This window comes from Chiloscyllium plagiosum, unplaced genomic scaffold, assembly GCF_037043375.1.
Source record: "Chiloscyllium plagiosum isolate Xiang-an unplaced genomic scaffold, Cpla_swu_hap1 HiC_scaffold_25, whole genome shotgun sequence".
NCBI lineage: Eukaryota > Metazoa > Chordata > Chondrichthyes > Orectolobiformes > Hemiscylliidae > Chiloscyllium > Chiloscyllium plagiosum.
The window spans coordinates 35,326,334-35,349,069 of record NW_028270163.1 but is presented as its reverse complement, the minus strand read 5'-3'; the positions used below and the strand labels follow the sequence as shown (position 1 = coordinate 35,349,069).

General features: G+C 41.3%; 1 protein-coding gene across 6 annotated transcripts in view; it reads left to right on the top strand.

Annotated features, from left to right (window-relative positions):
- sdk2b (sidekick cell adhesion molecule 2b) overlaps positions 1 to 22,736 on the top strand; it is a 1,001,963-nt gene that overhangs the window by 669,956 nt on the left and 309,271 nt on the right. For all 6 annotated transcript variants that reach the window (XM_088000610.1, XM_088000613.1, XM_088000611.1 and 3 more), the window contains 8 exons: positions 2,335 to 2,502; positions 10,579 to 10,681; positions 12,690 to 12,866; positions 15,776 to 15,912; positions 16,684 to 16,831; positions 17,268 to 17,408; positions 18,336 to 18,517; positions 20,425 to 20,540. In XM_088000610.1, coding sequence (XP_087856736.1) covers positions 2,335 to 2,502; positions 10,579 to 10,681; positions 12,690 to 12,866; positions 15,776 to 15,912; positions 16,684 to 16,831; positions 17,268 to 17,408; positions 18,336 to 18,517; positions 20,425 to 20,540 — 1,172 coding nt within the window. The remainder of the gene's footprint in view (positions 1 to 2,334; positions 2,503 to 10,578; positions 10,682 to 12,689; positions 12,867 to 15,775; positions 15,913 to 16,683; positions 16,832 to 17,267; positions 17,409 to 18,335; positions 18,518 to 20,424; positions 20,541 to 22,736) is intronic.

Sequence of the window (22,736 nt, the reverse complement as noted above, 5' to 3'; positions counted from 1 at the left end):
AAATTCTCTTCCTAAAAAGGCAGTACCTTTAAATTTTTAAAGGCAACGGTGCTTGATTACCAAGGGATGAAAGATTATTGGAAATATGCAGAAATGTAGAGTTGAGGTTAAAATCAGTCATGCTCCCATGTATCTATTGCAACCGGCCCTCATGCAATTTAGTCCAATAAAGTTTAAAGTTTAATCCAGTAAAGCAGTTTGGGATATTGAATATTGCTGAAAAGAGAGAAATGTTGCTGAAGTTCCTTTTTCTTGCACTCATCAAGAGATAGCCAAGATCACTAAAGTTCAAATCCACACTGGAATTTGTCGTAGGTTAGCAAGTCAATTCTGATTGGCTAAAGCATCACCATGGAGAAAACAGTGAGGAACTATCGGCTCAGAAAGCTCCTGGGTTACAAAAGGCAATCTGTTGAGCTCATGACATGGCTGCTTTATGTTTGCCAGAAATGACGAGCGTTCACAAACAGGGACCCATTCTTTGTAAGAAAAAGGAATACTTTCAAGCCTTGTGCTTTCTCTGAATTACCTGGGAACCTGGGCACCTTCAACAACATTTAAGTTCTTGAAGTAGCTGAGATATAAAAAAAACATGAGGGGTAATTTTTTTACATAGACAGTGGTTCATGTGTGGAAGGAACTTCCACAGGAAGTGGTGGATGTAGGTACAATTATATTGTTTAAAAGACATTTGGATAAGTACATGGATAGGAAAGGTTTGGTGGGATATGGGCCAGGAGCAGGCAGGTGGGACAGGTTTAGTTTAGGATTAAGGTTGGCATAGACTGGTTGGACCAAAATATCTGCTTTGTGTAGAGTGACTTTATAACTCCATGACTTCTGGATTCCTCGCATTCACTGCTGTTAGGTACACTCTCACTCAACCCAGATAACCTATAATGTCCACAAATAATCTTTGGTCACTGTTTCTTTAGAACTCGGGCAGACCCTTTTCTGGACGAGTGTGCCATTCTGTTTGCATTAAGTGGACTCACCTTTACTGTTTTTCACTTACCCTCACAATACCATTTTCATGTCTTCCCCTCCCCCCGCCCATCTACTTTCACTAAAAACTAATGTACAGCAGTTTCAAGCAATTAACTGCCCCAAGGCACTTTGCAGAAGGGTTATAAAACAAAGTGTGACAGTAGACCACATGAGGAAATATTAGGTTAGATTCCTGAAAAACCTGGTCAAAAATGAGGAGAACCTTAAGGAGGAAAGTGTGGTGGAAAAGTGGAGAGATATAGGGAGGGTACTCAGGAGCTTGAAAGTTCAGTGACTGAAGCCATCGCTACCAATGTTGGAACAATTAAAATTAGGAACACCCAAGAGACGAGAATTCAATGAGTGCAGAAAGCTCTTGAGGGTTGTGGGGATGGAGGAGGTTATACAATAGGGAGAGGCAAGGCCTTGGAGGAATTTGAAAACAGAATGAGAATTTTAAAATTAAGACAGTGTCTGAGTGGATTCTGGATTAGTGGTGCTGGAAGAGCACAGCAGTTCAGGCAGCATCCAAGGAGCTTCGAAATCGACGTTTTGGGCAAAAGCCCTTCATCATTCGAAGCTCCTTGGATGCTGCCTGAACTGCTGTGCTCTTCCAGCACCACTAATCCAGAATCTGGTTTCCAGCCTCTGCAGTCATTGTTTTTACAGTGTCTGAGTGGAATCCAGTTTAGGTTAACAAGCATGGGGTGGGGCGTGAATGGGGAATGTGACTTGCTGTGAGTTAGATGGACGGCATTGGTTCAAGAAGGCAGCTCACCACCACCTTCCCAAGGGAAATTGAGGATGGGCCCAGACAGTGATGCCCAAAACCCATGAATGAATAATAAAAGATATGGCGTTCCGAGTTTTGGAAGATATCATATTAGTAGAGAGTAGGATGTCGGAGAGTAGACAGGAATGCCTTGGAATAATCAAGGTAAGGACTATTCCATCAGCATGTATGAGGGTCTCAGTTGCAGATGAACTGAGATAGGATGAAGTTGGGTGATGCTGCACTATTGGAAATAGATGGTTGAAGGGTTGGTGCAAACCTGAGGGCAAGATTTTATTTCTGGATCAAACATGATAGCAAGAATGTCCTCAGTTACCTGCTGAAGAAAAGCAGCTACTAATATTGGTGTAACTGATGGCCAGGATTTCTGTTTTCGAGAGGTGGCAATGTCGTGGTTTCAAATCATAAGAGTAGGGAGTATTTATTTTATTGAGAGTTAGTGTTTTCAATTGATGGTTCATTTGCACCTGAGTTGTGTCACTAAGTTGTTGCACCTTAGTTGGATTGCAACCCAAATCCAATGATCTGTGAATTTATGTTTTTAATTATAACAGGAGAGAAAGTACTTGCCAGTGGGTCTGTCCAATTACCTCGCTTTACACTGCTGGAATCTGGCAGCCTGCTTATCAGTCCTTCCCACATCTCAGATGCTGGGAGTTACACATGTCTGGCTACTAATTCTCGAGGAGTGGATGAGGCTTCTGGAGATCTCATTGTGTGGGGTAAGAGATGATACTGCTTGGAAAATGGAAGTATCTTCTAACTACAAATGCTTCATACCTTTATTTTATTTCAAAAGTATAATTTATTTATAAAAACATTTTTATATGTATACGTAAGTCATGACAGCAGTTTGATTCTGTACGCAGTCTTTAGATATGTTGAACAAACGAACCCAATACATTTCATTTTTATACAAGACTGTATTTAAATGCATTTGAGACACCAGCAAGTCTGATAACTGAATGGACCCTCATTCAATTTCATCAGAAAGCTCTTTGGTGCCTTAATGGCAGCTGCCCCAAGCTTTAGTGTATCCCTCAGCACGTAGTCAGGGACTTTGGAGTGTGCGAGTCTGCAACATTCGATCAGGGTCAACTTCTTATTCTGGAGTTTTGGGCAGTTTTGGGCAGACTACAGAACATATTTCACTGAGGTGATGGTCCTGCAGGTGCAGTTGGTGTTTGTCACGCTGTGTGTGTCAAGCGCAGAGGTCACAGAGCTGCTCATAACGAACCTCGACAAAAACTACTGCATCTCTCTCCAGATATCCTTTGCAAAGGCACATTCCAGCAGGAGATATCAGACAGTCTCAACAACCCACAGCCATTTTGAGGGCAGTGTGCAGTAGCACAGAGAGTCTGGGTGTACATGGAGGATCTCACAGGATCTCACCACCAGCCAAGCGACATCTTGGTGCTTGTTGGAAAGCTATGGTGATGAAGCATTCTGCCAAATGACTTTGACGGACTGCTCAGGGAACCACACATTAGGATCCAGCCTCTCCTTTTCCCATAGGTTCCCACCGGGTGAGCGCCAGGCAGTAAAATAAAGCAGGAAGTTTGATCGGAACACATTACTGCAGATGCAGGAATCTGTATTGAAAACAAAATTGCTGGAAATCACATTGGGTCAGGCAGCATCCATGGGGAGAGAGAGAGCAAGCTAACATTTCAAGTCGAGATGATTCTTCATTAGCCCTGATGATGAATCATCTTGACTCAAACATTAGCATCCTCTCTCTCCATGGATGCTGCATAGCCCACTGTGATTTCCAGCATTTGTTTGCTTTCAGGCATTTTGATAACTGTGTATGCCAAGCTTCAGGTTTGTATCATGGACTTTATGATAAACAACAACATTACAGTACACCCACAGTATGTTTTGTAATGAGACAAAACTATGTGAAAAACTTCAATTAAGGATGCTAATTCAAATCCATAATGAATAAATGCCTTTCAGTTCATTACTATTATGAATATTTATTAATTGGATTGGCTCTCCTTGCTATGCAAACTCTACCTACTTTGCATACACAGAATAGATTAGTTTCAGATTAGACATTTTTCCTGCTGAAGTATCACAGGTGGCCTGCACTGAGAAATACAATGAGATTGTTTTGTTCAAAATCATCTCCTGTTGCTCTGTTTTGTAGCTATTACTGCTGTAGAGCTGCTACTCATGGACTAAAGGTTGCAAGTAAGGAAAAAGCTACTTCTGGATCAGGAAACAAATATTCTCAATCCAATTTCTGAGTTTCCTCCAATTTCTGCTTCAGTGTGGGGAACCTTCATCATCAGAGCGTTTCGAGATCATCTCTGGACTGTGACTGAGAGGAGAACTTCGAAGATTTTCGGTTGAGTGAGCTGCAATTGGTGGATCTTTTTTGCGGGCTTCGGCCTGATGCCAATTTAGAGACCAGCCACCGTCCAGCAAGAAAACTAAAACAAGGGGCACCCAGAAGGAGGGACAAGCTGGAGAGGAGGGCAAGGTAGCCAGCGCAGAAGCACAGAAACCGACCTAACCTGAAAATTGGGAGTCAAGAGAGGAGGAGGAAATGAAGGAGGCCAGGGAGTGGAAACCAGTGAGAAACAATCAGATCTCCCCTGGCTCCTCAGGAACATTCCTGGGCAGGATCCACTCGCACACTGAGCCAAGACACCACCACGAGCTGCCAGGAGACCAGGCAACGACCTCCCATGAGCCGCTGAGAGACCAGGCCATAACCCGCCATGAGCTGCCTAGAGACCAGGCTACAACCCACCATGAGCTGCTGAGAGACCAGGCCACAACCCACCATGAGCTGCTGAGAGACCAGGCCATAACCCACTGTGAGCCACTGAGAGACCAGGCCATAGCCCATCATGAGCCGCTGAGAGACCAGTCCATAACCCACCATAAGCCGCTGAGAGACCAGGCCATAACCTGCCATGAGCTGCTGAGAGACCAGGTCATAATCCGCCATGAGCAACCGAGAGACCAGGCCATAACCTCCCATGAGCCGCTGAGAGACCAGGCCATAACCCGCCATGAGCTGCCTAGAGACCAGGCTACAACCCACCATGAGCTGCTGAGAGACCAGGCCACAACCCACCATGAGCTGCTGAGAGACCAGGCCATAACCCACTGTGAGCCACTGAGAGACCAGGCCATAGCCCATCATGAGCCGCTGAAAGACCAGTCCATAACCCACCATAAGCCGCTGAGAGACCAGGCCATAACCTGCCATGAGCTGCTGAGAGACCAGGTCATAATCCGCCATGAGCAACCGAGAGACCAGGCCATAACCTACCATGAGCTGCTGAGAGATCAGGCCACAACCCGCCATGAGCTGCTGAGAGACCAGAGTGAGACTTGTTGAGAAACCGCTGGGGGAGAAAAAGAGAAAAGAAAAGGGGAAAAAAGAGAAGGAAACAGAAAGAGTGGAGGAGCTCTTTTTGGAATGACCTACTCTGCCACCATCTTGACCATACTCTGTGCTGTACTGGGCTGGACGATCTCTGAGAGCCTGGAGCTCCTCAGGGATATGATCATTTATGTGCAGTACAGGGGTGTGGACAACATTGTTCGTGCAGTCAGAAAGCTTCCTGATCAGGTCTGAGTCAGACAGGGCTGCCTCTCTCGGTGTTGTATAGAACCTTTTGCTAAGTCCATCAGGAAGGATGCCAGCCTGAGAGGGGTGATTATTCCAGGCAGCAGTGGCCTGCACATAGATGACGTCGCCAATTTCTGCTCGGATCCACTGTCAGGGCACAGGCTCATGAGCATCTGCAACCACTTCAAACAGGCATTGGGAGCCAAAGTACATCAAAGCACAAGCGAGACCATGTTTTTTGGGAACTGGGCCGACCAATTCTTTATCCGCTTCACTATTGGGACAGATTATCTGAAGGTGCTGGGAACACGGTGGCACAGTGGTTAGCACTGCTGCCTCACAGCACCAGAGACCCGGGTTCAATTCCCGCCTCAGGCGACTGACTGTGTGGAGTTTGCACATTCTCCCCGTGCCTGAGTGGGTTTCCTCCAGGTGCTCTGGTTTCCTCCCACAGTCCAAAAATGTGCAGGTTAGGTGAATTGGCCACGCTAAATTGTAGTGTTAGGTGAAGGGATAAATGTAGGGGAATGGGTCTGGGTGGGTTGCGCTTCGGCGAGTCGGTGTGGACTTGTTGGGCCGAAGAGTCTCTTTCCACACTATAAGTAAGAAATCTAATGTAACATGGTTCGAAGGGACTGGGGTGTGTGCAAAATTGTGACAGGAGCCTATCTCCATGGTGAGGCAGAAACTGGGCTTTTGGGAGCACTATTGCCGGTAAAAACCTGGTCATCAGGTGTGAGGCACTCTCTCTGTTGTACGTGGCACAGGTCTGGACCCCAACTCCTAGAACCTGCGCTGTTGTAATTACCTGAGCCATTTTCCACTTCATTTGGAGATTGAAGATAGATTGTGTCCTCAGGGACTCCATGCACAAATCTCTGGAAGAGCATGCCCAAAGCTGCCCTCGTCCTGATGGCCACCTTTGTGTGTAGCTGCACCAAGCTGTGTGTAGACGCAAACACCAAGTGTCAGTACGTACCGAGGTTTTACTGTCTCTGGTGGTGGGAAGGATGGGACTGGCCTCATAGTTGGACATTTCCATATCACCTGTACTTTGAGGAGAAATTTGTAAAAAGAAACATGTTCGATCACAAGTCCACCAGGAAGTGGTCAGTACACAGTCCTCAAGACCCTGCAGAAAAAGCCAAGGGTGAATCCTGTTGGGTTGTTCCCTGAGCAGACTGCCAAAATCATTTCACAGAGTGCCTCATCACCAGAACTTCCTAACAAGCACCAAGAAATCGCTTGGCGTGGTGAGAAGGGTACTCCCTGTGAGATCATTCATGTCTGCCACTGCACACTGTCCTCGAAGCATCTGCGCAGCGGTGAAGACTGTCACACATCTCCTGCTGGAATGTGCCTTTCCAAAGGAAGTCTGGAGAAAGATGCAGTGGTTCTTGTCAAGGTTTGTCCTGAGCAGCTCCATGATGCGGGATTCTGCACTCTACATTCTGTTCCTCGGGACGCATACTGAGACAAACATCCCCTGTGCCTGGAGGATCATCAACTCGGTGAAAGATGCTCTTTGCGTGCCTGAGACTTGTTGGTCTTCCAGAGCAAGGAGTTGACCTTGACTGAGTGTTGTAGACTGAACCTTATAGCTCAGGTCAGCTGTCACCAAGGTGCAGTGGGGCAAGACCACCATCTAAGGTCTTACTGCTGAAGTTAAATGGGGGACCATTCAGTTAATGGACCCTTCTAGTGTTTCAAATATTTGTAAATATAATCTTGTACAAGTAAGAAATCCCTTCAGTTTGTTTGCTGGATACAGTCAAACTCCAATGATTGTTTGTTTCTCCATGTGCTACTGTATGGAACTGTACTGCTTTAGTTACTGTGTACGTATATAAAGACAGTTTTACGAATAAAGTATATTTCTGAAATTTAAAAAAGCCAGAAAGTATACTTGTGAAAGAAAGTATACTTAAAATGGAACAAAACTATCATTCACTGAGTACAAATATTGGGAGGAATTTTATTCTTCCTGGTGGTGGGTTAGCAGGTAGGTGAAGGGATACACTGCTATGGGCACGATTCTTGGTACATATTCAGCCACCCTTGTCCTTGTCTTCACCGTAATTTTATGCATAGCAAATGAAGCATCAACTAACATGCCCAGAATAGGGTCAGTTGGAGCAATTAAATTGCTAATCAGTGGATACTTAAGGGCCTTTTCCTGCTATTGCCATGATTTCCCTTCCCAGAGGGTTGAAATTCAGACCAATGTAAATCCAACTGGTTTTCACTATTGAAATCAAAGGTTGGGCCAGGGAAGAAGAGTATCTATATTAAGGGCCCCCAAACCTGGTGTCCTACGCCTGGTGGGATCTGGATAAATGAGTAAACAAGATATAAAAGGTGAAACTCAGGCAAATTAGTCTGTAAGGGCAAAATCAGAAATATGGCTTCTGGTTGTCAAAGAGTAAAATTTAGGACCAGCACTGAGGAATTCTTCACAGAGAAACATGATAAGCATGTGGAAAGGCTGGTCGGAAGACAAAAATCTTGCTATCATTAAGAAACAGTTGTAATCTCTGATACAATATAGGTTTCTTTCAGATGAAGCAGTTAGAATGTGTTACATATCCTTCTTTATTTGTGTACATCACTCGTTTAGCCCAGTGCACAGAGAATTTTGTATCTATCTGTTACCTTTCATTATACAGGCTTATATAATTGTCTACTAACACAGCATTCTGTCAGTGATGTGATTATGGTCAGTTGTAAGCATGAAGAGAGAGGCTACATTTGCTATTGAGAATACCATGTTTTGAACTGACGGTGATCTTTCACAGTATTGCAATAAAGTGGTTGGTTTTTCCATGCTGAAACCAGAGAAGTGCAAACCTAGGAATAGGAACATATTCCTCTATTCAATTTGATCAAGACTGATCCATTTCTCAAGTTAATTTACCCAACTTTGTTCATGTTCTTGACACCCTTATCATTCAAAACATCTCAATCTTGAAATTTATAACTTATCCAGGATTCTCAGCCTTTTACAGAAGTCAATTCCAAATTTCCATTTGCATTTGAGAGATAAAGTGCTCTTGATTTCATTTCTTACTCACCTTGCTGTAAGTTTAAAAGAATTGCTCTTTCTTCTCAGTTCTCCCACTGCAGGAAGTAACTTCTCTGTATCGAATCCCTTTATAATTTTAAACATCTCGATTAGAGCACTCTTCAACTATATAAACTCAAGGCAATACCTACCCAGTCTATCCAAACTCTCCACATACTGTAATTTTCAAAACCTTGGTACCATTCTGGTGAATCTGCACTGTGGCCCCACAGCTCCTCCCTCCCTTCCAGACAAACTCAGCTTTTATTAATTTGTATACAGGAATATCTAAATCCCTTTACTCTTCTGCAGCCAGTTTCTCACCAGTAACAAAATAGTCCCTTTTGCCTTTCTCAGATCCAAAGTAAAGATCATAAGAAATAGGAACAGAAGTAGGTCGGTCAGCCCCTCAAGCCTGTTCCATCATTCAGTGGCTGATCTGACATTCCATATGTCCACCTTCTTGCATTGATGTTTCCACCTCCTGATGCTGCCTGGCTTGCTGTGTTCTTCCAGCCTCCTGCTTGTCTACTTTGCATCTGCAGTTTTTTGTTATTCACTTCAACTGTCTATGTTGTTTTCCAACTTTCTAATTCCATCATGTTGTACCTCCTAACTTAGTGTCATCTGCAGCCTTAGTTAAGCAGCTCGATTCTTACATACAGATCATGAATATATATTATGGTGAAAACCACAGGCCCCAACACAACTTCACAGTATGTATTTTAGCTGTCTTCTTCCATAAATAATTTGTTGTAGAAAAATGAAATAAAATTAAAGAGAAACTGTAAACCAAAGCAGCGGTGACATTTATGGACTAGGTAAATTTGTATAATGTTATCATCATTCCATTTGTATTTTTTTACTATGTGAGCATGATTTAACTATGTCAGACTCTTGACTTGTAATGATGCAAAATTTCCATTTGAAGCGTTCTCAAGGTAAACAATTTATGTTAGAGTGCCCTCTATTGATATTACATGAGCATCGTAACATGTTCACTCTTCATATTTCTGCATTTCTTTTGAATTGGTGCTTTCTGTAGATTCAGATTCATAATAACAGTTCTACAATTCTTATTTGTATACATTTTGGAGCAGTGGAGATAAAAGAACTCTTAGCAAATTATTTGCCCTGCTCCCAAAATATAATGTGACCCAGAAAAAGTTTCATAATCTGAAATTGTTGGATGGTCCAATCAAGCAGTACAAGTCCTTACAAGCAGATGCTTGATCACTTAGCCTAGTCCCAGATGTTGTGTGTACCTTTGCCTTTCATAACTTTACTTCTAAGGGACTTTAAAGACAGGTATGGTATATATTTTTAAGGCTGCAACTCCTCCTATGAGTCAATCTGACTGGCTATGTGGGCAACACACACACTGAAACCAGCACAACACACTGCGCTCAGCTGTAATACTCATTTTATAATTTACAATGTGTTTTACTGTTGTAAATAAGCTAAGCCACACAGTTAATCAACCTCTAAGGAGTGGTTAATTCATAGACCAAAATTATTAATGTGACCCCATCACAAATCATGGCTGAGATGGGTCTGTCCCTCAAATTACTGATACCAGCTCCAGTAATGCAACAGGAGTGTTCCACCAGCACTTTGCTTCTCTGTCAGAAAGACAATTGGGCGGCTCCTCAAAATCGTTCTTTTTACAAATATTCTGCCAATGGGTCTCTTTACAAAGATATTCAATACCCTCCAAAAAAAATCTTCCTTTGCTAAATTCTTAGGATTTCTTTTGACAGAGTTCATACACCAAGTCACTGTTGAGCCTTGAGTACGGCACGAACAACAAAGTTTCCCTGGAAATCTGGGGAAATTAACGTGAAATTCCCTGGATACATTTCTGTTCAACGGAAGAGGGGTGGATAGTACAATGCCATTTGACGCAGTTGAGCAAAGTGTAAAAGATCATCCCCAATAAGATGGAATCCCAGCATAATTACATTCATCCCTAAATTTCGGTGTTCCCTATCCCCTAATCATATATTTTTGGCTTTTCTACCTCAACCAGTTGGTCCTCCAGCTCCATGTTAGTGGAGAATGTTTTTTTTAGATGGAAGAACTTGTAGACCAATACCTTAATATGAATTTAATGAGTAGTCATTTTTATAACTTGCTTTACAGCGCGCACACGTATCACAAATCCCCCACAGGAACAAAGTGTAATCAAAGGAACCATGGCAGTCCTAACCTGCGGTGTGACCCATGACTCCAATGTTGTAATCAGGTATGATTCTTATTGAAATTTCTCATAGACTGCATAGTGCTGAGCATTGGAACACCATCCAACGCTTCTGTTGTATATTTTGCAGAAGCAAGCATGACCAACTAATCCTTGGAGTAGTGTGCTGCCACAAATCTTCCTTCCCACACTTGAGCTAAAGGCTCACCTGACTCACAGTCCTGGACAATGGACCACTAGTGAATCTTGTGAAGCAGAAGCATTTGTCTTAACAACAAGATGTCATTAATTGCATGGTAGTAATAGGTGCAAGTTACATTGACATAATTAGTAAGACTATCAAGAGAGAGGATTGACACATTAGATCCCATCAGAATCTCAAGCTTTGTTATATCATCAGATTAGATGGAACATAATGCAGTCTCCAAAATTAAACTTTCAGACTTATCACCTTATCCAATATCTTCATTACAATACCGGTTAGCTACACAGCCTCTGTCCATTACTCCTTATGATTATGATTTGGAAACTGGGACTGGGGTGTACAAAGTTAAAAATCACGCAACACCAGGTTATAGTCCAACAAGTTTAATTGGAAGCACACTAGCTTTCAGAGCTATCACCTGATGAAGGAGCATCGCTCCGAAAGCTAGTGTGCTTCCAATTAAACCTGTTGGACTATAACCTGGTGTTGTGTGATTTTTAACTCCTTATGATTATTTGGATCTCTTAGTTTTGGAGGTCCAAAGGTAAAGCAAAACCATCACGATGAAGCATTCTGTTCTCTTCCTGAGGTTTGTGGATTGCATAACATGAAATAGAGCTCAGAAGGGTGGAGTAATTTTTCTTGCAGTTGTGAATGTAGTTGATTCTTCAATTACAATTTAAAGTTTTAAAGAACATTTCATAGCACAAACCAATTATTTCCTTCTTAAAGAAGGAAGTTTGGATTTGTAGAGGGTTAGCGGCTACTTTTTGGGAAAAGATGATTGCTAGGTCAGAGTGGTTTTTAACATCGTGCTGTGATTGATCAAGCACTGAACCACAAGACGGGTATCAGTGACGACAAAATTTGATGTTGCATGTCTTTGATGGCTGATAGTTAGTGACAGATGATGTTTATGACTGAAATCATAAACATACTGAAGCTTGAGTCTGAAAAATATGTTGCTGGAAAAGCGCAGCAGGTCAGGCAGCATCCAAGGAGCAGGAGAATCGACGTTTCTGGCAGAAGCCCTTCTTTCCTGAAGAAGGGCTTATGCCCGAAACGTCGATTCTTCTTCTCCTTGGATGCTGTCTGACCTGCTGCGCTTTTCCAGCAACACATTTTTCAGCTCTGATCTCCAGCATCTGCATTCCTCACTTTCTCCTCCCTGATGCTTGAGTCTGCCTGATTCTCATTCATTAAGCTTCACTTGGGAAAGTAATTATTATACTGGCAAAGGTAGCTGTTTGCTAAGTAGGAATGAGAAGGATTTTATAGCGTTTTTTGATTGATCTTGAGCTGCTTGATACATTATGTCACAAAAGCAGATGACACAAACCAGGTCACAACCAAGGATACAAATAGCACAAAAATAATCTAAAATGGTTCTGTAGTTAGCGAAAGTCTATTAGAGATGCAATCTAATTTATCCCACTTGAGCCAATGCAAATATTTGTCAAATCTAATGCTCTCCAATGATTTTGTGGGGTCATCCTCAGATACTGGAAAGAGCTTGTGTTGTATTTCAACCTAGAAGGCTAGCTCTCTTAGTTTCCATGGTCAGCTAAAACCAAGCAATCTGTTGGAGCATTGGCTTTCAGTCATCTGGAGCTGAGCGGGATAAGGCCAATGCTGATATATACTTCATTAACTTCCATCAGGGCACCAATTAACTGAAATGAATATCTATGATCAGACGTATTGATGTTTGGTTACTGGTTGCTGTTGGCAACAGATACCTGTGGTGAATAAACAAAGAAAATATGTTGTTTTTCCTCCAGTATACTACTGTAATATGTTCATCCTATGAAATTTAGTACTGTGACATTTTCTACACTTGTTATGCAGGCATGTGTGGCAGAAGGATGGGGCTGTAATTGATGTTAATGCCATCCCACGTATGAGAGTTGATGAAGCAGGAACATTGTATATCTCTCAGACCTGGTCAGGAGATATTGGATTGTACACCTGCAAAGTGCTATCAGTAGGAGGAAATGATTCTCGCAGTGCTCAAGTCAGAGTCAGGTAAGTGAGGAATTAATGAGATTGTATTGTAGACTCATGACTAATGTCAAGCACGTGAAATCAGGAAATGTCGCAGAATTGCTAGCAATCTGGCTACAAAATAACAAACAGGGTGTTGGGTTAAAGGTAGTTATTTAAACTGACAAGAGTTGGGAAGTGATATTCCACTAGGATCTTTTCTAGGATCACTGTTGTTCGTGATACATAAACAATCAGAATTCTGGAATCAGAGATATGATTTAAAAATTATTAAAACACATCACATTGCAGAGTATATAATTCACAGTGAGGAAGATTGTAGCAAAGTACAAAATATTACGACTAAATTTATATAATGAATATGTAAGTGACAAATGAAATTCAATATCAATAATTGAGAGCTGGTACATTTTGGAAGGAAGGAAAAGGTCATGTACTCCTTGGAAAATAAGAATTGAAATGGGATAGAGCAGCAAAGTATTCCTGATGCACCAATCATGAATGCAGAAATACAAGTAAAAAAAGGCCATGAAAACAATAAACAGGGTTAACTTCTAAAGAGATAGAAACAAAAAACACAGAAAATGATGCTAACCATATACCAAACCATGGGTTCGCCAAATTTCAGGTAATGTGGCACAGTTCTGATTTCAATATTAAAGAGACATTGAGGCACTAGTGAAAGTGCAAAAGATAATATAGAGGTTGTATCGATCAAGACAGAACAAACAGACTTTTTTTTCTTTAAGAAAACTGAGAGGTGGCCTAAAAGAGGTCTGTGAAATTCAGAAATGTGGCAAAGACAGTGAAGGCATTTCTACTTGAGACTAAAAAGAGGGTGGGGCATGTAAAAATAAGTCAATCACTAATAAATCCAAAAGGAAATTCAAAAGGGATTATGTTCGACAAGGTTCCCCATGGGAGACTGGTTAGCAAGGTTAGATTTCACAGAATAAAGGGAGAACTAGCCATTTGGATACAGAACTGGCTCAAAGGTAGAAGGCAGAGGGTGGTGATAGAGGATTCTTTTTCAGACTGGAGGCCTGTGACCAGTGGAGTGCCACAAGGATCGGTGCTGGGTCCTCTACTTTTTGTCATTTACATAATTGATTTGGACGCGGGCATAAGAGGTACAGTTAGTAAGTTTGCCGATGACACCAAAATTGGAGGTGTAGTGGACAGCAAAGTGGATTACCGCAGATTACAAAGGGATTTTGATCAAATGGGCCAATGGGCTGAGAAGTGGCAGATGGCGTTTAATTCAGATAAATGCGAGGTGCTGCATTTTGGGAAAACAAATCTTAGCAGGACTTATACACTTAATGGTAAGGTCCTAGGGAGTGTTGCTGAACAAAGAGACCTTGGAGTGCAGGTTCATAGCTCCTTGAAAGTGGAGTCGCAGGTAGATAGGATAGTGAAGAAGGCGTTTGGTATGCTTTCCTTTATTGGTCAGAGTATTGAGTACAGGAGTTGGGAGGTCATGTTGCGGCTGTACAGGACATTGGTTAGGCCACTTTTGGAATATTGCGTGCAATTCTGGTCTCCTTCCTATCGGAAATATTAGATTAGATTATTTACTTACAGTGTGGAAACAGGCCCTTCGGCCCAACAAATCCACACCGAACCGCCGAAGCGCAACCCACCCAGACCCATTCCCCTACATTTACCCCTGCACCTAACACTACAGGCAATTTAGCATGGCCAATTCACCTAACCTGCACATTTTTGGACTATGGGAGGAAACCGGAGCACCCGGAGGAAACCCATGCAGACACGGGGAGAATGTGCAAACTCCACACAGTCAGTCGCCTGAGGCAGGAATTGAGCCCGGGTCTCTCGCGCTGTGAGGCAGCAGTGCTAACCACTGTGCCAGCGTGCCGTGTGAAACTTGAAAGGGTTCAGAAAAGATTTACAAGGATGTTGCCAGGGTTGGAGGATTTGCTATAGGGAGAGGCTGAACAGGCTAGGGCTGTTTTCCCTGGAGTGTTGAAGGCTGAGGGGTGACCTTATAGAGATTTATAAAATCATGAGGGGCATGGATAGGATGGATAGACAAAGTCTTTTCCCTGGGGTGTGGGAGTCCAGAACTAGAGGGCATAGGTTTAGGGTGAGAGGGGAAAGATATAAAAGGTACCTAAGGGGCAATTTTTTCACACAGAGGGTGGTAAGTGTATGGAATGAGCTGCCAGAGGAAGTGGTGGAGACTGGTACAATTGCAACATTTAAAGGACATTTGGATGGGTATATGAATAGGAAGGGTTTGGAGGGATATGGGCCAGGTGCTGGTAGGTGGGACTAGATTGGGTTGGGATATCTGGTCGGCATGAATGGGTTGGACGTAGAGTCTATTTCCACGTGTACATCTCTATGACTCTATCCAAAGAGTGTGCAAATGGGTACCAGAGTTAAGGTAACAGTATTGATGCATTTAAAGTGTAGCGAGGAAATTATATGAAGGGAGTGAAGAAATAAAAGTTATGCTGACAAAAGTTTGACAAAAGAGCAGTGGATAAAGGTTTGGGTGGATGCACATGAGCTGAATTGACTAACGTATTTCTATGCTATATCGTCTGTGCAAAACACGTAACCAAGAACAGCAATAAAATGTTTTCATTAATGGTATTTGCCACCAGTTAATGTTTATGGAATTAGTGCAAAAAGGGACGTTTTCATCTAGCTTGATATAAATATGAATATAACTGTTAACTGAGCATCAATGAACAGACTGAGCAACAATCAAAACTGCCTCAGTTACTGTATTACTGCCGTTAGAACCTATCAGCATAATCAATATCACTTGCAAAGCATTGGGCTGGTATTTAGTGTGGCTTGGAGACTGAGATACCTGAGGAAACAAATGTGAAGAGATTAAAAAGGTGGACAAGTTGCATTTTGAGTTAGCTTTATGTTGCTTTACTTTCTTACTATAGACAGCTCCCACATGCTCCAGAGAATTTGGCAGCCCAGCTGAGTACCAGTGAAAAGAGAGCCATTTCCCTGACATGGTCAAAAGCATTTGATGGCAATAGCCCCTTGATTCACTACATCTTGGAAGTGTCTGAAAACAGTAAGTGCTGCAGCAACACATTATTCAGAGCATATAGCTTAAATTCTGACACATTATGGATTTTCATTGGCAAAATTAAAGCTAAGCAATTTAAAAAATGCCATTTGTTTGGTGGTACAGGGTTTGAATACCAATGAAAAATAGACATATGGCTTACTCTGTTGATTGCATTCATCTGCAAAAATGCAAGAACGCCAAATTACAAATGGTCACAACAATGTATACTCCATAAAAAAAGAGCTGCCGGTTTCTTGACTTCCCAAGAAATACAATATATCAAAGCTATCCTTTGGGGCAATGGCTGTCCTGTTATATTCATTGTTCACTCTGTACCACACAAGTTGGCAAATGGGCCAAAGACTACCACCTCTGAACCTGAAAATGCCTAATCTATATCACATTATCCTGGAAAGTCAGAATGTCCCATAAATTTGAACAGCAAGATAAGCAAACTGTTTCACACTGCTACTGTGCAGTGGCTATGTGATTGGTATTTTCCATAACAGGGGATCGTTATTAGACCAAAAAGATGTTTTGCCTCCTGTACAGTTGAGCACTGTGGTGTATGAATTGCACTGCTGATGTGATGCCAGGTAAGTAGGCTGTATGTCCCACTAATTGGTTGCAAACTTAACAATGTTCACCTTTGTTCATATAACACCCCTTCTCATTGTCCTACACATATCAGGGTTTAACAGAGAACAATTTATACCAATTGCCTTCAAGCCAAAAACTGAGTATTCTCAAACAACTGTGTCTTTTTTGCTCCAGATTCCCCTTGGACTGTTCACCTGATGAATGTTAATCCAGAATCAGTGGGCCTGATGGTCAGAGGACTCATTCCAGCCAGGTCTTATCAGTTCCGTATCTGTGCTGTGAATGATGTTGGAAAGGGCCAATACAGCAGAGAGACCGAGAGGTATTCATAGCTTCAAATGTAGTGCAGCTGCCTTAAAAGATGAATTGTGATATGCCATAAATCTCATTGTGATTATACCTGAATATTACAAACTCTGTGGTCAAAGTCTAATTGCTTGGTTACTTTGCATGTCACATTAATTATAGAGTGGACTTTGTTTCTTATTTAGTCATACTCATTTACAATTTCTAACTTGTCTCAGATGGTTTCATTATAGAAATAGATTTCTGTCAGAGGACTTTGTCAAATACAATGCAACTGTGGCCAGTTGCCAGTTTTCATAATGTATTACTCTTAAGTGCTAAAAAGTTACAATAAATTCATGAGTCATTAGTACAACATGTTGGGTACAATCCATTTTTATTTTTTGAGGTTTTACCAAAACTGAATCTCTATCTTCATATTTTTCACAACCAAATGGTTTAAATTCTTGCAGGTTGTCACTACCTGAAGAACCTCCAAGTGCATCTCCACAAAATGTCATTGCAAGTGGCAGAACTAATCAATCGATCATGATTCAATGGCAGCCGCCCCCAGAGAACCATCAGAATGGGGCCTTGAAGGGTTACATTATCAGGTATCTCAGAACTGAGATTTTGCTGTCGGTATTTATGAATGAAGCTTAAAGTTGATGACCGTGGCTATGTATTTTTGAAAATATATTTTTTCCTGTGGTTTCCATCATAACATGCACTTCAGAGCTGAGGCAAAAAAGTCTAAAAGATGGAAAATGTTGCCATATTCAGTTTTTTTGTTAAACTAACAAGTGAATTAACATGTATAATTGATGTCTTAAAACAGAAACACTCGCTTAATTTTCTTCTGTACTTTTTAATATTGTCTACAGATTGTAATTTGCTGGGTTTATATTTAACATGTTGAAAATTGTGCTCAATATTTAATTTTTTAATGACCTCCCTACACAACATTAATAAGTACCTAAGGTAATTTCCTGCTTTTCTGCACTGGTATTTTATTGATGGACAGAAGGCCCAACACTGCATGGCAAGGCCACCAGCCATCTGGCTTCCTCTGGTTTCTCATAGAGTTCAGGTTGCAGATGCAGCAGGACTCACTGCTATCAATGGCATGGCTAGTACTGGAGAGCTGCAGCCATTTCATCAGTTAAGCAGCTCTGGGAGGCAAGGCATCCTCCATCATCCAGATGAAACCATGACCTCAGGAAATTTACAGACTGCTGCCAACTAACTTTCACCTTGGTTTCCTGGCACTGCAGAGATAAACTCATTCTCAACTTTTTCAGCTGGGACCAGAGCCACCACCTTCCTGGAAAATTTAGAATATGGTCAATCTGAAAATCGCACATCAGATGTTTGCATTTGAAAACATCTAGCTATTGCAAAAATATCCCTCCCTTGCAATCTGACAGTACTTTTCTAAGTTATATTTTCTTATTAGCAACACCATTTGTACATTCCCTGGTGTGTATACTTTTCAGAAGTTTCCTAGGGAAAGTGTTTGATTGACTTTTCTCTTCTTATAGGTACTGTTTGGCAGGTTTACCTGTGGAGCACCAGTATAAAAATATCACTAGTCCTGATGTTAATAATTTCTTACTGGAAGACCTCATCATTTGGACCAATTATGAGATTGCTGTTGCATCGTATAATGGGGCTGGACTAGGAATTTATAGCCCAACTGTCACTGAGTGGACCCTGCAAGGAGGTGGGTACTGAATATTTACTGCAGGAGAAGTGGGGAGTGGGAAAGGTACCATTAGGTAGTGTTGCTTTATTAAAATCATTATTCCTAGTTTGTAAAGTAAAATCACTTGGTCTATAAACGTAGCAAATAGTTTTTTGGGAAATATAACAATTCAAGAAATTCAAGTACTTCTTTGAAAGTTGCATGTTATGGTAAAGATTTGCACACATGTAAAGCAAATGATAGAAAATCTTTTATGCACACTTAAAATTTAGTCTTGATCAAAGTTAATTCCATTTTAACCAGAATTGATGCTAGTCCTTGAGTACTGTTGGGTCACATCAATGTGCTGTTTTATCCTCAGACCAGGGATTCATTTATGCATTTGCCACCAGCCACAGCTGGTTCACTCAGATCAGCTGCTTTGAAGACCTGCCTTTCATGGATCTTTCCACGTTCCAGTTCTAGTTGAATGAGAATCATAGCATCCCGACAGTGTGGAAAGCAGGCCATTTGACCCTCCAATGAGCATCCCATCCCTCTAATCTATCCTTGCAACCCTACATTTCCTGTGGCTAATCCACGGAGCCTGCACAACACAAGACACTATGGGCAATTTAGCATGGCCAGTCCACCTAACCCTGCATCTTTGGACAGTTTGAGGAAACCAGAGCACCTGGATGGAATCCACACAAACAGACACCCAAGGATGGGTCCCTGGTGCTATGAGGCTCATTGTTAACGACTGGGCCACCGTGCTACCCCGAGACTCGCACATTACAAGCCAGCAGCAAATATTTGATTAGATTAGATTCCCTACAGTATGGAAACAGGCCCTTCAACCCAAAAAATCCACACCGACCCTCCGAAGAGTAACCCACCCAGACCCATTTCCCCGACTACATATTTACCCCTGAGTATTGCACCTGACCCTATGGGCAATTTAGCATGGCCAATTCACCTGACCTGCACAGCTTTGGATTGTGGAAGGAACCGGAGTACCTGGAGGAAACCCATACAGACACGGAGAGAATATGCAAACTCCACAGACAGTCGACTGAGGCAGGAATCGAACCCAGGTGCCTGGCACTGTGAGGCAGCAGAGCTAACCACTGAGCCACCAAGCTACCCCTGGTGGTATATAATTAACAAAGAGAGGTAAAACCTTAATTTTCACCAAGTCCTTGAATTCAACATTACCTTCAAGAGAGGCTTTTTCTGAGGCACAAGAGGAAGAACGTTTTTCACATCTCTTGCTGTCAATCAGTGAGTGACACTGCGAGCAGTGGTCCAGACATCTGTGGTGCAGATTCTCTGATCCTGTTTGATGGAGAAAAGCACACCATTTGAAGAAACCTTAGAGAGAGTGCAAAATCAGGACAGTATTGAAAAAAATCCCTGACACAAATTTAGCATTCATATTGTGGGTATGTGCATGATTCTCCCATAACAGTGCAAAGTAGTGTAATCCGGGTTTAGTCTCCCCAACTCCAGTCACAATCGCTTCAAGAACATTCTCAGTGAAGATCAGAAGGAGAAAAAAAATAGAAATAGTCTACCTTTAAGGATAATTTCACAAACCTTCTGGCATTCAGAAAAGGGTAACACTACTGTTGGCATAGAACAGGTTTCCTACTCAACCTGCTTGCATTCATTAGTGTCTGGTCAGGTAGAACCATAATAGAGAAAAAGGACATTACATACCAACAAAAGACACTTTGATTTTGTCCCTTGAATTCAATCTGGCTATAAAAAGTTGTTAGGAGTTCCAAATCAAAATTTCAAAGTAAGTATGCCATAGAAATGAAGCATAATGATCAAAGCAAACGTATCAGAAATTATTCTACATGCATGAATGTGTTGTCTAAAATTGCCAGTAATTCTCCATTTTTCTCCCTTTCCTTTTGAATTCTTGTTGTTCTTCCTAGTTCCTACAGTGCCTCCAGGAAATGTGCATGCTGAAGCCATTAATTCCACTACCATTCGATTCACATGGACACCTCCCAGTCCTCAGTTTATTAATGGGATTAACCAAGGTTACAAGGTAAAAATCATAATTTCAACATGCCTTAAAAACTATACATTGTTGATTAGGGTTCTGTTCAGTGTCAGATTATACATAATGTTCCCAACACTCCAGGAATTAATGGCCAACATTCCCTGTTGGCTGGATAAGGATTGGAGAAAATAACAATTTAGCAATCTCTGTCACTGGCTATGTCAGTGTTAGTATCAGCATTCGGATTTATGGCAGAATCTCATTCCTGCTCCTGTCAAAACAAATCCTTTTAGTAGCTGTCTTCATCCAGAAGCAGTATCAAACCTCAGTTATGTTACTTTTATAGTTAAGGCTACTGTCATCAACACTTCAATGTGAAGGGGCTATAAATGAATAAACCTAAAGGGTATCTTCCAATGTTGTACCCAACATGATTTGTCAGATGGAGTTTCAAAGCAGATCAGATACTGAGTGAGAAATCCTAAAGTAAACCCATTAAATGAAGACACCACCACAAGAGCTCTCAATACTTGCATGCCCTTGCATCCTTTGAGAAAGGGGCAAAGCTTTAAAGTCAGAATCAAGTGCTTCAAGAGAAGTACTAAGAAATACCATCAATGTTAACATACAAAGTCAACCTTTGAATCTTTATACAATTCCTTCGGTTGAAGGACAGAAACAGCGGTTGACTTATATGCTTGATAGAAAAATGAACTGCCTTCAGGGATATGGCTGGTTGCAATTTTTAAGTGACATCAGCGTCTGACACAAAAAGTGGGTATGTCTTAAACTCCAGTACTTCTTTGCAACACAGCTCACATCATTTGCTTGAAGTCTTGCACGTAGTTATAAAGTGTCAGTAAGTAACACAGGCATTTCTGGGTAGAAAGTTTGAAGCTGACCACTAATGCAAGTGTAGAATAACATGGCAGAGAAAGGGGTATAATTTAAATGCCAAATTCACATTCTTAGCACCAGAAAAATTGGATCATCGTCTACGCAAGTTCAACATCTATACTGCAATTTACAGTACAACCGCAAATGGAAGCGTGGAACTTTCACTGCAAAAATCTGAGACTGATAGTTTTTTTTTTAATTAAGGATATTAATGCATTTGGAGCTGAGACAGGAAAATAGAGTTAAGATACAGATCCACCATGATCTCATGGAATGGGTGAACAATCTTAAGGTGCTAAGTAGTCAACGACTGTTCCTAGGTAATCCATCATGACTATCCAGGAACAGATTTAATTCCTAACCGACTTTTGCAAGCAAATTCCAGTGAAAGAATTTCATTCTGATTCATATTTGGGAGGACATTGTTACTTACCCTGTGATGTAATTAAAAACGAAAACATATGTGTTTCATTACGCAAGCCTACTCTCATCTGCAATGTATTAATCTATGCATTTACTGTGATAAAGGGACATATATGCCTCTTCCACAGATTGCAATCCATTATAGTAGAAATGTTATCCCTGCTATAAATTCTACGTTTTAGAAAGTGAATTTCAAATTGTGCCAATAACAAGAAACTTGACCTGCTCCATTATCATCTCTTAATTTACTTATTGTCTGAAGTTTTAAATCAATAAGCAAATCTTAATTTGTTTTTTAAAATGCATGTTATTTCTTTGCAGAGAGAAAGATAATATTACAACCAAAAAAATGAGTGAAAGTAGTGCTTGTTATAGTATGTCAAAGTTAACCTTATGAATAAAAAAACCCAATCACAAAGGTTGTCTGAATGAGGCAAGTCAAGCATAAATGATACTTCCTCATCAATCTTATCAGTTGCTATTGCAAGAAATGTTAATTTATATATCGAGAAAAAAATTGAAATGATTCAAATTATTTTCTGTTTGCAAAAGCACTGAGTTCAACTGCTCTGTTGTTGACCTATGCTATCTGACTATCTCTACTCTAGCTCCTTGCGTGGGAACGTAATGAGGCAGAAACACTAGCTGTGGTGACAATGACTGCTCAGCCAATGGTTTTGTCATTATTTTATAATATTCTACCCCTCTCCTGACTTTTGTTTGAAAATACTTAACCCTTTATGTGAAATGGTGTTGTCTCCTGATATATTGATGGTATTTTTTTTCGGATATGGAGACACATGACATTGGAGGAAAACCTACTTGGATGAAAAGGTTCAACATGTTCTTAATTTCTTTGTTATCAACGTAACTACAAGATCAAGTTCTGACTAATTGTTTTGAACATGATTACTTCCTATA